General features: G+C 39.4%; 2 protein-coding genes across 7 annotated transcripts in view; one reads left to right on the top strand and one right to left on the bottom strand.

Moving 5' to 3' along the window:
- Positions 1 to 17,486, top strand: part of MAPK8 (mitogen-activated protein kinase 8) — a 182,595-nt gene that overhangs the window by 104,778 nt on the left and 60,331 nt on the right. The window lies entirely within an intron of this gene.
- The window catches only part of FRMPD2 (FERM and PDZ domain containing 2), a 71,393-nt gene that overhangs the window by 47,671 nt on the left and 6,236 nt on the right, over positions 1 to 17,486 (bottom strand). For 5 of the 6 annotated variants that reach the window (XM_032116203.1, XM_032116198.1, XM_032116201.1 and 2 more), the window contains exons 2-8: positions 13,663 to 13,791; positions 11,694 to 11,851; positions 10,678 to 10,743; positions 9,290 to 9,475; positions 8,309 to 8,435; positions 6,443 to 6,574; positions 2,941 to 3,025 (exon numbers count right to left, since the gene is read on the bottom strand). In XM_032116203.1, coding sequence (XP_031972094.1) covers positions 2,941 to 3,025; positions 6,443 to 6,574; positions 8,309 to 8,435; positions 9,290 to 9,475; positions 10,678 to 10,743; positions 11,694 to 11,851; positions 13,663 to 13,786 — 878 coding nt within the window. In that variant the 5' untranslated portion in view covers positions 13,787 to 13,791. The remainder of the gene's footprint in view (positions 1 to 2,940; positions 3,026 to 6,442; positions 6,575 to 8,308; positions 8,436 to 9,289; positions 9,476 to 10,677; positions 10,744 to 11,693; positions 11,852 to 13,662; positions 13,792 to 17,486) is intronic. The other variant, XM_032116199.1, reaches the window with a different exon arrangement.

The following is a 17,486-nucleotide window of genomic DNA, read 5'->3' as shown; positions in this document are numbered from 1 at the left end:
TGCTTTAACTTTTGGTCAGCCCTGAAGTGGTCAGGCAGTTGGACTAGATGATTATTGTGAGTCTCTCCCAACGGAACTCTTCTCTTTTCTCTTCTCTTCTCTTTTCTCTTCTCTCTTCTCTTCTCTTCTCTTCTCTTCTCTTCTCTTCTCTTCTCTTCTCTTCTCTTCTCTTCTCTTCTCTTCTCTTCTCTTCTCTTCTCTTCTCTTCTCTCCTCTCCTCTCCTCTCCTCTCCTCTCCTCTTCTCTCCTCTCCTCTCCTCTCCTCTCATATTTTACATTCCTCGGTCTATAAAGATATCTAGTTTTTTTTGTTTCCATCAATGCAACCTCATAAAGATCAAAATTTACCTAAGAAATATGCCTCAAAATTACCTGAAGTGACCTTTGTGAGCATTATTAGCTCAAAATCCAAGATTCTTTATTAAGAAGGCTTTCTTTTCCTGTAGAAAACACTTCCTGTTATTAGTCCTGTGAGGTGAGAGATGCCAGATTTAACGGTTGTATCTTCTTTATATATAGATCAGTGTGGGGTATGCCCAGCCTCTGCCCTGGAGGGAGGTCTGCTGAGATAAGGAGATTGCATAACCTCCCAGCAGAACTCCCCTGGAAAGGCAACAACTTTCAGTTACAGTGAGAAGAAGACAGACCCAGAATCCTCTGGGAGACCCAGTGCAGATCCTTTGTAACTCATTGGCTTTTACTGTCTGACACCCACCCCCTGTATCCCTATAAGATCTAGCCCTCTGCCCCTGTGAGAGCAGAGAGCTCGTCCGTGGCCTCCCCTTCGCTGGGTGCGGACTCATAAAGCTGCCCCATGCAGAACTGCTACACGGGTCTCTTCGTCTCTCTCCTCCTGGTCTGGCCTGGGAGATTGCCCCGCAGAGCAAGAGCTGGAATCACGAGCTGAGAACCACTAGAGAGCTGATAGATTCTCTGCAAGGCCACTCTGGCTACAGCTGAGGGAAGACACCGAGCCCCGGGAAGACGGTTCCTCATGGGACCATCTCTCCGGACCGGTCACAGCTTCCTGGGTCTGAGCTACTGACCCCACACCAGCCACCTCAGATCAGAGCCTTGCTTACAAGCTTAACTTTGTCAGATGTAAATTATGTCAGTTGGGCTGCCTACAGAATGAGCATGATGGTATTAGTAAGCTTTATAAATAGTAAACCCATCACTAATTTTTGTGTTGGTTGTACTCCTACATGGGAAACTGGTGATTTCCAAAGTAATTCCAACTCCACTGCTGTCATGGTACTTGTAATAGGGTGGTGACTGTGGTAGAAACTCAGTTGCAGATGCAGAACCCAACCAGGAGGGGGGTTGATGGTCCTTGAGGTTCTATGGCAAACTGCTTGCTGGGAATTTGGAGAACAGTTTGTCTTTCAGCAAAGGAGGGGAACTTACTCCTGGCAGCATGATTTTAGATCAAGCATATCAAGATCATACCCAGGTTGTTAGTTGGAGGCATGGCAATTGCTCTGAAATACTGAGTAAATAAATTCTCTGTTACTCATACAAGTGCCAGATACATGATGCATGTATAGATGTCTGTATATACACATATAAATGTATGTGTATGTAGTTAGACAGGTAGACAGAGACTTCTTTCTTGACATAAGCAGCCACTATCCTGCAACCTGCTTGTAGATGTCTCTTGTTGCAGTTTTACAAGTGTACTGGGATATCTCATCTTGCCCAGATTGTCATGGCTGATTTATCAGGAAGTTCAAACTGTTTACTTGGGACACATTTAATTGGGAGTTGATCTAAATTGAGCATCTCCTGTGGGCCTGAATTACCCATGTCATGGTTAAAAGAAGAAACTCCTGTTTAACTGGGTCAAGAACCCAATTTAAATGGGATGTCTGTAGAGATTACATGGTGCTTAACTACGGGATTTTGTCTTTGGGGTGCCTAGAGGCTGACAGTACTTACATCTCCTCTTTGTTTGGAAACAGCCATGATTATAGCTGCACTGTGATGACACCCAGTCTAGAAAACTCTTGTTTGGCAGCAGTGATGTTTCCTGGGCTGTTGAAAAGGAGTTAGTATCTATCTGTTGTACAGTTCTCAGTTTTCTTTGTCGATATCTATAGGGCTGCTGTCCATGCCATGGCTGAAATGAGGCTAATCCTCATGACAGAGCAGAGGTCTTTATTGCTTGTGTCCCTGGGTTACCTATAACTCTCCATTAAAGTGGTAGTGCAGGGCTGGATATAACTGACACAAGTGAGAAAAATCAATCTAAGGACTGAGATGGAAATACAAATGAAAAATATGGATCATATGGATGGTCTGACATAGCCGCTCCAGAACACGTAAGGTGTAACAGCACTTTAATGTGACAGCAAGGCAAGACCACATCCAAAATGTGAATGCAGACAAATAAGGACTCTGACAGAATGCCTTGACAGGGAAAGCAATGACTATTCATACCTTTTCAACAGCTATTTCCCTTCATAAAATCATATAATCATTAAGGTTGGAAAAGACCTCTAAGATCATCAAATCCAACCTTTCACAGCCTCTGTGGAGCAGCTTCCCAGTTGTTTCAGTCACAGAGGGCTAGTGCTGCTTTGCTGCCTGGTGGAGACACAGCTGGGGGCAGCTGTTCTGGGAGGCCCATGGCATCTGGCAGGACACAGTGGTACAGAGTATATGTCAAAATCCTGAATTTGCTTGTTTTGTGTGGATTGTTCAGGGCCCAAGTTCCATTTCACTAGAGCTTTTGGACTGTTCCACTTGGAACCAAACCAAGTCTAGGTGAACATTACTTATTTATTCTACATAATAGAATATTATGTATTTATTCTGCATAAATGGTATCTATTATCAAAACAGGTTCAGATAGCAATTTCTGATACTGGCATTGCCACATTAGTTGCCTGCTTGGTTATAAAACAGCTTCCATCCTGTAGAAATCTGAATTGAGCTTACCTGTTTATGAAGAGCTTGTAGCTACTTTGTGTCCTCGACCCACTAAGTGTGGGGTCACATGACCTGTGTGTCTCTGGAACTCTCTCTGAAATAAATAAAGGAAATTTCAAAATTCAAGTGATAGTAGCAGCACTCAGAATCAGATGTTGGGACAATTACAACAGGGAAGAAATTTAGACTGGTAACTTCCTCTCTTGTGTTCTTGCCTGGACATGATAAATGGCTGTTTAATAAGGTTAAGTGAATATTACACCAGCAGTATTCCCAGTTCCCTAGTTATTGTTACTTCCTCTTCATAATCCTTTATGTGAATGTAATTTGGAAAACAGCTGTGTAGGTACAATGGCTGTCATTTCCATCTGTATGGGGGTAATTTGTGAAACAGCTTTTTCTCTTCAGAAATTATGCCCAATTTTGTTCTTCTATTTCCAGGCATAAAATGGGTAGAAAAAGCCAGGAAGCTTCTCTCTGGCTTAATCAGAGTAGAATATAAAATCAATGAAATGAAAATGGTTGTATCTATTCCACTAGTTACTTGCTATGTTAAATATACTGTGAATGTTTTTACATCATAAAAATCTGGTGGGAGTACTGGATGGTTTGTGGGTCCTTAGCAAATAAGGATTGCATTGTTTTTCACCTTCAATCATCTCTGTTGCTACAGAATGGGCAGGTGTTTCTTTGTCCAAATACATGAAAGTTGAAATTTAGAGGCAGAACCAGAGAGGGTTATGCAAGTGGTAGTTCTATGAATGTTTCTTGTATCAGCAGAGATGTTTGAAATCTTTAAGGAAGAGCGAGATTAAATTTTTCTTCACTTGGATCATTTCATTGATCTTATTTGAAGAATTGTATATAAAACTATTACATAAGCAGGATGATAGAGGTGATAAGATAAGATGTATGGAAGCAATCATTTAGATAAAACATTCATGCACTACACCCTGAGACTTCACTCTGAATTCCAACATGAAAACGTGACACTGAATTCTAGTGTACCAACCAACCAACTGCAATTTTAAAACCTAGAAACTACAGTCACATTGCTAAAATAAGCATAAACATGTGGGGTTTTTTCAAGCTGCAGATGGTAGTGACAAAATGTGAGATTTGAGATAAGCTAGTTACCAACGTTAAGTTTCAGTCCTGTGTTCTGAAATTACATGCTTTTTTGTGAGAAAACCTTGCAAAAATCTCTGCTTACACTGTGGTTTTCACGTAATTGTATAAATATATTTTGACAAACACATAAAATTCCCCTTAGTCTTTCTATATCAGCTATTACAGCAGTGGGACAACTTGGCTACTTTCAGTGGCCCAACTGCCATGCTTTGATCACAAATCCAACACACACATGACATTAAATTAACATTAACAAGAAGTTGATCCTGTAGATTAGATATGTTAAATGAGCTACTAAAGTACAGTCTTGATATTGTGCTCTACTAGATGGGAATATTTCTTCTCAGAGAAGAATGCTTTTTTTTTAATATATTATTTCATGAAAGAATGTCTGTGGCAAACAAGTTTTCACATTCTGTGTTTGCTCATGTATTTTTAGAATCTTGTCTTACAAAATCCTGAGTATGAACAGCTACCAGTGTTTCAGTGGAGACAGAGACATGCACGAAGTCACTGAAATGGGCCTTTGTCAAGTTTATGACCAAAATTTTCTTAAAAGTGCTTACAAAACAGGCTTCTGCTCTGAGTTTACCTTTGCTGTGTGCAACTGTGTGTGACTGACACGTATGTGGCACTCAGGGAGCAGCTGCAATCTCAGGTTTTTACTGCTGCTGATATTGATTACAATTCTGGAGCTTCAGAAAAGCGCCTTGCAGGAGGAGAGCATTAACATGACTAACCTCACTTTCCTTATCCTTGGGCTGAGGGCTTAGGGCTGAGATGCTATGACATGATGTGTTTTTTTCCCAGGATATGCCCAATTTCTCTCTGAATTACGTCCTCATAGAATTGCAGTGAACACACCATTTTTTTGCCATCTTTCCTAGGGAAATTAGTCCCTTGAGGTAGTGCTCTATGTATTTTTTTCTTTTTCTTGTCTGAGGACTTTTAAACCTTTAAAATTCAAAAGAGTAAGGGTAATATGGTCCTAGATATTTCATTACAATGAGCATCTGGATATCAGAAACACAAATTAATGTTCCCCATTGAGAAAAAACAAGGACTACTCAGCAGTTTTCTGTTATTTATGGCATCAATGAACTAAGCAATCAGTGTGCACACCCTAGTACATCATAACTGATGTTGTGAATGCTAGGGTTATTGCCTTAAGGAAGAAATTTCTGGGACACAAAATCCACACATGCTTACAGAGAAGATTTGAATCTATGCCACAGGAGGACCTAGTACTTAATTTCTCATGGAAGTTCATAGAGGGAGGAAGTAAACTCCAAACTATAGGGGTAAACTTCCACCTCTTGGTCTAGGAGCTTCCACAGGCAAGATGGAAAATAAGTTTGAAAGCACATAGGAGGATGGATAACTGTAGATTGGAGGATAGAAATGGGTAGGAGTCTGAGAGGGGGAGCTGGCATGGTAAGCTTGGTTTTTTAAGAGGGCTGGTGGCATTTGGCAACAGCAACATTTTGCTCTTGGGCACTGTCTTGTGTAAGTGATTCCAGTTCAGATTCCAATTTATACATGAAGACACACATGCACAGCAGTACTCCCCTTCCTCTTGAATTCCCTTTTTTGCTTCATAGTATCGCCTTACACTGTGATTTGTATGGCTTGGGAAGGAACCCAAACAATGTCTACTGCGGTGTCTTCACTGAACAAATTCTCTGCCAGTTTCTTTCATGTTCTTGCCACAAAAGGGTTGAAAGTGAAGCTAAAATTCCAACTCCGATATCTCCAGACAAAGTAAATCAGAACAGCATTGCAACCTGGCATTTAGCACAACAAAAACAACATGCTAAGCAGGAAATGCACAATGGCTCTGGGACAAAAATGAAAAGAAAATGAAGGGTTATTTGGTTGTTTTTTCCCCCTAGATTTCAGAATTAGTCCGGTTTTTTTTGAATGGGCTTGAAGAAAAATTAATTCTCAACATTCAAATCTTAGGTATTATTCATAGATTCAACTTATTTCAGAGCTGACATCTTGACATTGCCCACCCTATGCATTTGTGGGGTAGCCCCACCTTTTCTTTATCAAGACCTCATGTGCTAAAAACATAATGTCAGGCTTTGTGATCTGCTGAACAGCTTTACCTGGCAAAGGGGGCATGAATCAAGAAAGAGGGGATGGGGCTACATGGTAATCAGGGAATATATAGCTTTGCAGTAGGACACAAGTGAAAAAGAATCTAATATAAAAGTATCTTTCTTCTCTACAACTTAGCACAAATACACCTCCCAAGTCACATAACCACAAGTTGCACGGGAGTATCTATCACCTGGTACATGGTTAGTCCCACACTTCAGGGGACAAAAGAGATGAATACATAATTCACAAACATAATCTTTTATAAAAATCTTACCTCTCCTGTGTCCTCGGTTAGACAGTATCAAAGATGTACTTTCAGAAATACTATTAGAGTCACTATAATCCACAGAGAGTTGTCTGTAATCTTCTGTTGACTGGCTATAGTTCATTAATCTGGACGCTTTGTCTGGAAACAGAAAGGAAATATGGTGAATCATATACTTTAATTATAAGTCATTGTATTTGCATGTTAATGTAAATAACATTTTGATTGACTAATTTTTATATAGTCCACATCTGTCTGTCTTTTAACCCTGACTCCAATTCCTTAAAGACTGAGGAAAGCTTGGTAACTTCATTCTATTACTTTCATAATCTTATTTGGACCAAAATTAGTTTTCATACTTCTCTTCAACCATTCCATATAAAACAAATCTAACACATTAATTCTATTCTACATGTTCAACTGAAAGGCTGAAGAGTGCAGATAACCTGCAAAGTTCTTATTCCTTATACTCTGAGGTCCAAAACCTTCAGCAATAATGTCTTCTTTCTGTGTGCAGGGTGGACAATGCCCAGACACAATCCACTACCAGAGTCAGATGTAGAAATTCCATTAAGGGGTCATCCTAACTCATTAGGATGTATATTTTTCTTTCACACTGACTTTACTTTGCTTGAATTCTCTCTAGTCCTTTTACAGCATCTCTGAAGCATATTTTTTAATTTAAAAAAAAGGAAGAAATGGTATGCTGTCTTGCACATTTTCAATGCAATCGAAATCCTAATTCATTCAAGTCCTTTGGCAAGTGTAAGTCAAGCGACCTGAATCACTGGAAAACACAGATATCACACCAGATACATAATCCCTAGAATGAGGATAAGGAAACTGTCAGGAATTTGTGGCTAATATGGGGTTGAAGATGGGACCATCCCTTTTGGCAGCAGCAGAATTTCTACCTACTTTTGCAAGTGTGAATCTACAAGCTCAGTTTCTGAGTAAGTGAACCAATATAGCTTTAGGGGTGGTTTGTCTGTAAGTTTCCAAAAGAATCTCCTTATAACCAATAATACCTAATAGAAATGTTCTACATGTATTTAAGTGCATGTTTGATTCTAGCTGATTTAATGGAGCATATGTGTGATTTGCTGAATAGGAATTGTATTGCTTATATGCCTAATGTTGAGTATATTAAAAAAAAATCCTGTATAGCTTGGGCCAGCTTCCCATTGCCCCAAAATCAGAGATCTCTGTCAAAGTGAACAGTACAGTGTTGATACTAGAAAAAAGATACAGTTATAGAATTACTCTGAGGGATAATAAATCTTGGTCAAATGGAATACAAAATCGGTAGATATTGGTTTATTTATATAGTGAGCAGGATTTGGCCTTGTGTCTTGAAATCACTCTAGCAATTCATGTGTGAATTTATAAAACATCTTTTGAATAGAAAATTAAACTAAAATCAAAAAGGAACCACAAATCTTTGTTTGAGTAATCAAATAGGAAAGATGAATATATATTCCTTAATGGAAGGAGGATAACCTCACAGAATTGCACCTTCAAAAGTACACTGGAGTATACAAGGTACAAAAGCAGTTTTGAAAGTAGAGGCGTTCTAGATGCACAGGTTTTATGGAAAGTGCTTTAAGAGTCAAATCTGTGCAAGCTGATTTGTTATCACTGCTTCACAGCCCTGAGACTACTGTCCTTTGTGGAAATAAGGAAAAGAAACCTCACTGACTTGCCTCAGAGTCTTTCCATTATGAATTAATTTATATGTAAAGCAATAACTATCCTACCCAACACTATATGCAATCACTACAGCATGAAATTAAGCAATTCATCTGCCTTGGGAAAGACACAGAAAAGGCTGTCTGTATCCTCATTAGAGAGTTCAGATTATAAGTATTTCTTTACCTTGGTGAAGATTCATCTGGGATGACAGTGTTGAGGTGTCCGATATTTTTTCATGCAGTCTTTTCCTTATCACATGACTTCTGTTCAGCTGAGAGGCTGTGCTGTCTTCAGTGACCACCTGCTCTGTCTAGAAGGTAGTAATATTGAAAGTCAATGTCATATGATATGTGGACTTCAGACTCTCATAGTGAAGTGATCCTTGCCCTCTGGCTGTCAGAGGCTGCTGATTTGCTTTGTATAAGCAACTTCATTTTCTCCTGTTAACACAAAGTGGGACTGAGTATGTGGGCTCCATGCTCTCATGCTAGCTAAGTTTAAGAGGGGACTGTTACAGCAGTAAAGAGAGTAATAAAGAGTGCCAGGGAAAAATTATTCTCAGAATCTTAATGAATACTGGTTGAAAACAAAAAAAAATCTGGTGTGTTTTCTTCCGTTGTCATTCAACTTGTCAACAAAAATGTTTTTTGATATTTCAAAGTTTGAAAAAACTCAAGTGCTCACTTATTAAAGACCTCATGTGGTCAGGCTTGACTGGACAGCAAATATTCAATTCCACTCAAGAACAATGAAATAATTTCCCTAACATGGTGTAAATACAATTTTTTTTAATTTCATGAAGGAAGTCTGAAACCAGAGTGGCAGCTGAGAAATCTTTACTGTTGTGTTAAGTCCATTCCTTTGGCCAATAATAGGTCTCTGTAAAGGTTATGATTGCTTCAGTATTAACCAAAGAAATTAAGATTTGTAAGTACCAAAGCTGGATCACTTCCCAGGAGTGTAGAAGTGGTGTGTGAGACAGCTTCATTGCTTTATTTGCTTGTACATGTGCCCACACAATTTCCTGTGCAGAAGTTTAGAACCAAATCTCACTTCCTTAATCCATACAAACATTAATTTCGGCAATCACTCACCTGTGTCCCATGTCACTGCATGACTCTCTCACCACAGCAAAGATGATTGGAGTATGAGAGTAGTACCTACCTTGCTGACACTTCCCACTGCAAACTGGACCATTTTCTTTATGTAGAATTTTGCTGGTAAGGAAGCAGATTCCTTCTGATGTGCTTCGCATGCTTCCAGGATTGATTCAGGAGAAAGTCTTTTATGTGGCAGATCTTCACACAGTGTCAGCAAGACTGTATGTAGTTGGTCACCCAGCTGGAGGGACTGAGTCAAAATAGAGGTATTGTTAAATAACATCTCCCAGGGGACTGAAATCCTGTGTAAACTGGGACCAGGAATTTCTGTAAGCCTTTCACTCTGGGTGAGAAACAGGCACTGAATTCCTTTAGACTTTGGGAAAATTCCAGACAAGCACCCTAACAGCACTAAATGTGCCTCTAGTGGGATCTAGGATAGCCTTGGAGAGACTTGACATCTCCAAGAGTGATCATCAGCCCAATTAGGGGCTTCTTGGTGACAGAGAGTTCAGTTTGCTCCAGAGCTTTGTTAATTCGACTGTGGATCAAAGATTCATGCAAGTAAGATATGTGGTAGCATTAGCTTCAAAAAGGTGAGGAGTTATACCAGCCAAAACTGTTGTCATAGAGACCAGATACTTATATTTTAGGGCCATTTAGCTTATAAAGCCTTTTCTCTTAGAATGTGAAAGGGAGGTTAAATCTACCAGAAGCCTGTGCTCTCCAAATCGAGAAGAAGCAACAAAAAGCATCAGCACAGAAATGAAGCAAAATGTATGTTACAAGTCTTTGAAAGGATTCTGGGTAAGCAAGAAATCTTTAATTTCAGCTAGCAGGGATACTGATAGAATTTGTTCAGAAATAAGGAGAGTTATTTAGTTTTATTCTTGCGTCCCGTTTTTGGAAAAGCACATAAATGTGCACAGCACCCCAATCATGCCAACATGATGTTTTTCTTTTAGTCCTTCCTATCTTAGAATCACAGAATAATTTAGGTTGAAAAAGACCTTTAATATCATCGAGTCCGATCATAAACCTAACACTGGCAAGTCCACCACTAAATCATGTCCCTAAGTGCCACATCTACATATCCTTTAAATACCTCCAGGATGAGATTCAACCACTTCCCTGGGTAGCTTGTTCCTAATTGTCTTGGAATAAATAATCTTCACCCTTAAAATCAAGGTATAATTCATCTTAATAAGAACAATTCAGATTTTTTAAGAAACAGAAGGAAAAAGAAAAAGAAAAAGGAAAGATGATCTCTTAACTAAATTCCCTGATTGGGGTGAACTGGTATTTTTGGTGAAGCTTAGACCTTGATGCAAGCTTTTCAATTCTTTCTAGTGGTCCAAAACATAAAGCCCCTTTTAGTGATACTTCAGATTATGCCTCTCAATCTTTGAACCTACCAGAATAAAAGAGAACAAAAATGTTTGTGTTACTGGCCTGGTTTGGAGGAACCTGGTAATCTGCTGACCAATAGAGGGTCATTCCTAAGGAATACACCAGCATCTGTCAAAACAGAAAAAGAAACCCTCTGAGAAATCAATATTTAGTCTAGAAAAGCCTCATACTAGACACACCATCCTTTTGTGTCTTTGGTCACAAAATGGCAGAAGTCAAACAGATTATTTTTTTAAAAAATTAGACTAAACATATCTAAAAGTAAAATACTGACTCTTAGCTTATGGACTAGGTTTAATGCAATTAGTACTGTTCAGCTTGAGGGGCTGAGCCAGGCTGCCCTCTGTTCAATGATGCCAGGAGCAGGGAAAGAAATTTGAACTCCTTTCTTAATTTTGAAGCTCTCTCATTGCTGATTAAAGTTCTCCCCTAACTGTGGGACTGACTAGCAGTTATATACAGAAAAATAATTACTGGACTAAAGGGCACCTATTCCGCAGCTTCATTTTTCTGCCTATTGTCTAAATGGTCAGTTATGTGTGAATCTGAAAATACTGTGTTCTGCCTGAGGGGAGTATGTGGTCTGAGTGGTATTTAAAACTTTTAGGTGCCTGAATGTTGTATCTTCCTTTCTTGCCAGAGACTCATTTGTCAGAGAGAAGAAAAATAAATTGTTAACAAAGCTGAACATATTTCTGACTTCCTGGGACTGCTTCCACCCTCTGATTGTACAGATACTGCAGTCCTGCTGCTTCTGGGATTACAATTACCATACCTGCCTAAACACCATTTCATAGAAATATTCTTCCTTTCTGTGGGCCTTTACAAATAATACATTTCTGCAGGCCTTTAGGACTGATGTTCTAACTTGATTTTGATGTTGTCATGCATACTAATCCAATGGTAAGATGCAAGATACATGTAAATCTTTCTAACTATAGCCTAATTGGATTAGTTTTATTAGAAGTGGGGTGTGACAGGAGGTGCCTGGTATGCTGCATTAAAACGAGCTTGTCTTCATGAGGCGCTGTCAAGATTTACTTTACAATATACCTCACCTTTGTCAGTCCAAAGCGCTGGTTTTTACTTGGGCGGTAGAGCAATTCTGGTGGACTGAAAGGGGCAGCTTCTATCTGAGATGCATTGTTTTGGAAGGACAAATTTCCTTCGGCAGACAGTAGTACTGACCATGGGCAAATCACACAGATGGCAGGGTCTGGAAAATGTTGAAGTTGATAATGGAGATCTTAGTGTTCAATTCACTGCACTCAGAAAATCATATTTCTGGCATCTCAAATTCATCACTGGAGGTGTACCCAGAATGACTTGACTGACTGGAGACCTCATTGGTCCTGACCCACAGACTCAGTTCCCAGCCTGACCTCTGACTTGCCTTGTCACTGTGGCCTTGCCTGCTGATCGCTGGGTTCTCTGACACTGGTTGCCTTCAGCTAGCATTCTCTTTTGCTCCTTCCACATCTTCTCTAGTGTTGTATGCAAATACAACTCACACATGCTGGGAAGCTTGTCTGTTTTAGGAACAGCCAGCCAGCTTGTACTTCAGCCTAATGAAGAATACCTGGCCTTCCGTAGTGCTGAGCAGCCAATGATTGGCGTTTCTGCCTAACCCAGCAGTGCTCCAGCACACCAGAAATATACTATAGCAAGTGGTGCTGACCATTACAAGATCTGGCATGATTTATTACATCAAGCACAATGCAGCAAATGTGGCAGTATTAGCCTTGAAAAGAGGCTGATTCCAGAAACAAAATAGCTGTAATTGAGAGATGTGGAGCCAGAGATATGCCTTACTCAACTGGGATGATGATATGGAGAGGCAGGTAACCTTCCCTGTGCTCCAAGAAACTGGAACACTGTGTATGCAGACTCCAACTTGGCATCACTTCTGGACCTGAGCTTTCTAAAGACATGTTTTAGCAGCCTTACACTTGGCCTATAGACCAGCTTGGTTGTACATCCCTACTTCTTCTTGGTTTAGTTTTCATCTTCTGATACCCTAAATTTATCTGGCGCAGCATAGGGAACATAGGCTGATTGTATCATTTTTTTTAAAAATTTTGTTTTGTTAAGTCAGTGATCAGAAGAGCATAGTGTCTGTCAGCTTAGTGTCTGGCACACAGTCAGTAGATGGATCTGAGCTGAACCTATCCCGGTGGGTATCTCCATGCTTCACTGCTTTGCACATTCCTGGTGCTTGTATTGCCTGGGCTATTCTGTCCTCTTTTTACACCAGATAATAGAGAACTCGTGGTATAGTCAACCTGCTGTAGTGTTCCAGTCTATTAAAAACTTGTTGGTAATGAATATGCACTCCTCCAGCTATAGCAGAAGTAACACATCACTTGTTTTCTGTATTTTGTGTTTTGATTCTACATGCTCATGAGGTAATAACACATCTCATCCATTCGCCCCTCAAAAGAAATACCCATTCACATAAACAGTTCTCAAAATGTGACAGGTTGCTCAGCTGTGCTCTCTTGTTGTTGCTCAGTTGTGCTCTGTGCTCTCTCAAGCTGGTCTGCTTGGCAAGCAATCATCATAATGATGTCACATTAATATCATCAAGGATAAAAGTCTCTTACTAGCTGAATGGAGAGCCATGTGGATTTGCCTGCCCTTCTCTATCAGTCCATGAAGGACATGATCCTAGCTGGCACTGCACTTTCTCTGGGTGCATGTTATTCAAATTTTAGGAAGGGCTCTTTGTCTGCATATAGTTGTACTCAGATTAATTACTACCTGATGTTTAATTTGAAAAAGAAACAAACACCAAAACCAAGCTGTGTGAAGACCTCCTATGTAGATAGAGCAATCTGCATGTAATGCCAGCAGCAATGAAAGATTTCTCACTTTTATTAGCAATATGCTGTTAGTGCCATTAGTGTTTTTTGTCTCCACCCCACCCCCCACAAGCAAACAAGCAAAAAAACAAGCTCAAAAGAATTAAAACAACTGAAGAATTAATTTCCAACAGTAAGAACTCTAAAAAGATACTTTTCACCTCACCTTTGTGAAGATCGTCCAGAAGCTGCATTGTGGACAGGTACAGGAGTGCCCATATTTCTTCTTCCTCCAGAGGGCTTCCTTTTGCCCACAGGACCTCGGCCAATGTCACACAGGAACTGTTCATGCCTGCTGCAGTAGATACCGGGACTTGGACACACTGAAGTAGACTGAATTGCTCAAGACAAGCCCTACTGATTATAGCTGTACCCTTCTCTCACAGTAAGAAATATTTTGTGAACCACCCTGCTTTTTTGTTCAGGGTAGGTAAGTATTGCTTATCCCTGTCTTAATCTGAGTAAGAGTAAATAAAGGGCACTGAACTAAGTGACTTCCTGTAATCTTTTTGAGCCCTTTTACTCATCATTTACCCATCATTTATGAAAAAAAGTCATAAGATTCTGTGGAGCAAATAGTTTTTACTCAGGAGGTCCTTCATGAATATTCACTGTTCAGATTTTGTGAGAGGTTATTTGAATGACAGGTGATTGATTTTGCTGCTTAATTGGATTTTCCTATCTATAAAAACATGACAGAGTTAATCTAAGAAAAAAAGAATGCAAAGCAAAAGATATGTAACATGAAAAGTTTATAAACAGTCCAACAGAGCAATTAAATTTCATTCATTGCCAGATTGATCTTGTAGACTCCTACAGAATTCATTGATGAGAGCTTTTCTTGCTCACATATCAGAGACTCAGTGCTTGCAGTTCAACCCTTCCAACATACATATAAACTTGATTTGTTTCACTAAACCAAATTAAAAGAGGATTCTCCTTTTGGACTGCTGAACAGCAATTTAGTGGCTCCCAGCACACTATCCTATCTGACAGGTATATAAGACCTGGCCTAGTGCAGAAAAATGTGGGTCCGCACACTCACCCTGTTTTGTCTCAGCTGCAACACAGCATCAGATCATTTAGACAAAGGCACTCTGTAGTGAATCATAATTTCGTGTCCTACGTACTGGAAAAGTATTTTCCTAATCCCAGCCCACTAGGAACTGACTTGTGACTTGAAGTATCAAGGTTGCTTTTCCTTCAAATGTTTTGTTCTGCTAAATATTCTCCAAGAAGGTTTTGTTATTCATAAATGAGTCTGATCTTTCCATTTAATGAGTTTTACATTTCAGTAATTTACTGAAGCTCTTTCAGAGCTGCCCTAGGTCTACATATCAGTAGGGAAAACTGAATCCAAACTTCAAATTTCCTAGAAGTTTTTAGACAGCTTTTGCTGTTACTCTCCTGTAACAGTGAGCTCCACAGGTTCATTTTATGTTGTGTAAATAGGGGAATAAGGAGAAAAGTTAGAAGTGATCCATTTACTGATTTGAGATTTTTGCATTGTACACCAGCAAGTGAGGACACTATAGCCTGGGCTGCTATTGTCTGGTATAGGGTTGTAAACACCACTGTAAAATGAGTTCACTCACAGCCTGAGGACAGATCTTCCCCCTAGAAATTTCTTCACTCTCTGTACACAGCTCACTTACTGCCACTGTTTGCTCTCTGCTTGCAACAGAACTCACTGTGTCTTACAGCTGATTGCTTTGCCAGCTTCCCATTCATTATGGAGTCTTCAAGGGGTCACTGCAAGAGCATTACAGTGTCCTGCAGGACCAACTTGTTGCTGATTAATAGACTACTCAGACTTCGCTTCATGGGGTCTTGTCTTGGCTCACTAGCTTGCAAACAAGGAATCCCAGCATGGGAAGAATGATCCTTTGTTGCAATCCCTACAGGATTATAGATCAACCTAGTGACATTTTAAACGGAACCAGAGTCCTAATTTTAGTCTCTGTAGCTTCAAAGGGCAGTAAAGCTTCTTACAAACCTAACCTTAATTAGAAGAGACAGACAAATCTTCTTAATCTAAGCCATCACCATTTCTCTTAATAATAAATTACTGTGATAGCATTTCACTTAACCCTGTGGTACTGGGAGTAAGCAATCAATTCACATCCCCAGAGCCAGAATCTGTGTGGCTTCTCCATACAGGTAACCCACCAGATCATACTTAACACTGTTTTATTTGAGACTGCGCTGGGGGAAGGAGCACTGCACCCTCTGTTTTAGATAGAAGTGCTTATATGAAGTGATTTCAGTGCTGGTATTTCTCACTAGCTTAAGTTACTCACTAAGCAGCTATCCAAATTGCAGGTGTTACAGCTTTATAGTACCAAAGTGAAATCAGCAGTTACACCAGAGATGCTTAACTTTTGTAGCGAATCTTTTTTTCTGAAAGTAATGTCTCAGATCAATACTAAGTATGAATAAAATTAATCCTGCTATCAATGATGTGCAAACTTCTTGAAAAAATACTAGATTGTATGGCCATGGAAATCATAATGTCTTTAAAGGTAACAAATCATTGCTTTAAAGCAATGGTGGAGTTAAGCAATGTGCTATTTTACAATCAAATTAGCAACTGGTTTTTAAAAACACTCAGAATGCCCTGTATCTTCAGGCTGTATTTTTGACTTCTGATTTTCAATACCAACATGATGTGATATTTAACAAAAATGCAACAGTGTGAGTGCTTGGGGAAAAAACTATAGCCAGGCTATGCTATGTGTATTATAAGAGAGTAAAAGTGATTGAAAGATACTGTTATTATTGTTGCACTGCCCATATTCATCCCTCAGTTTAATAAAAGCTGTGATCCAGAACCAAACAATTCTGACCTTTAAGCAACCTACAACTCAAAAGACAAGGCAGACAAATGAGGAGGCAACAAGGAAAAAGTTAACAGCAACTTTGCAAAAAGCGACTCTTTTTCAGTAACACTACATATCAGGAAATTATGCTGGATCTGGTTGAGTCTGCAGCGAAAAATTAGAGCAGCAGAATGTAATCACCCACTTTGGAGTTTGGCCAGGATATAGAGGTTAATGTTTTTGTGACTGGAAAATGTAGCAAAGAGCTTCCAGTGCCAATTCATGCTTTTGAGGTAAAAGGCTGACTTTGCCAATGTCCATGGAAGAAGATAGTACCATCCAAATTAGCCTAAAATATCCTCCCTGTTCTAATCTTTGCAACACATTTATTCATTATGTAGACTCTCTAAAGTTAACAGACTTTCCCCTACTCTTCTTGCATAGGTTGCATAAGGTTGCATTGGGGTGAGGCTAACCCATCATTTTGCCAGCAACATCCACCTATTTATCACATTTCTTTCTAAATAATTCAATTTTGGTGCATTTTGTTTTATCATATGTGCAAGCTTTCATCCATTGAAAGCTGGAGTCAATGAAAGAAATTGAATTTATCATGAAAGTAAATGAACTACAACTTTGCATCTGAATTTGACCCTTAGCAACAACTGTGCTTTAGTTATTTCATATGCCAAGGTCACTTTACTGGATTTTGCAGTCTTATTTAGTAAAATGTAAAGGAGCAGCTTTGCTTTGGTCAATCTTTACTTTTGCTATTTTGTTTACTATGTAAAGAAAGCAAAAGAGCTAAAAACTATTACTCTCGTAGCAAAACTGACCTTCCCTTATCAACTACAGTCAAGTACATTAAATATCCTTGAGAGGAATGGGTCAGCTGGATTCCTAACTACATGACAGCCCTTTTCATGCCCACCTATCAGAGGGAATTTACTTGGGAGTAGGCTCAGCTGTACAATAAGTTTTATAGCATGAAAGTCAATCCATTATCTGGATGATAGTGAAAAAAGATGAAGGGAGATCTGGACACACCAGTGAACAAGGTGATGAGGAAGGAGAAATCACATTTAGCTTTCAAAAATATGGAATCAAGTTTGTTTCTGGTCTACTTGTAAAGGCATAAAGAAAGAACAGATTTGCCCCATCTGGACACCCT

The sequence above is a fragment of the Corvus moneduloides genome, chromosome 8 (genome assembly GCF_009650955.1).
Source record: "Corvus moneduloides isolate bCorMon1 chromosome 8, bCorMon1.pri, whole genome shotgun sequence".
Taxonomy (NCBI): domain Eukaryota; kingdom Metazoa; phylum Chordata; class Aves; order Passeriformes; family Corvidae; genus Corvus; species Corvus moneduloides.
Note: the sequence above shows the minus strand (reverse complement) of the source record. Positions and strands in the feature narration are given on the sequence as shown.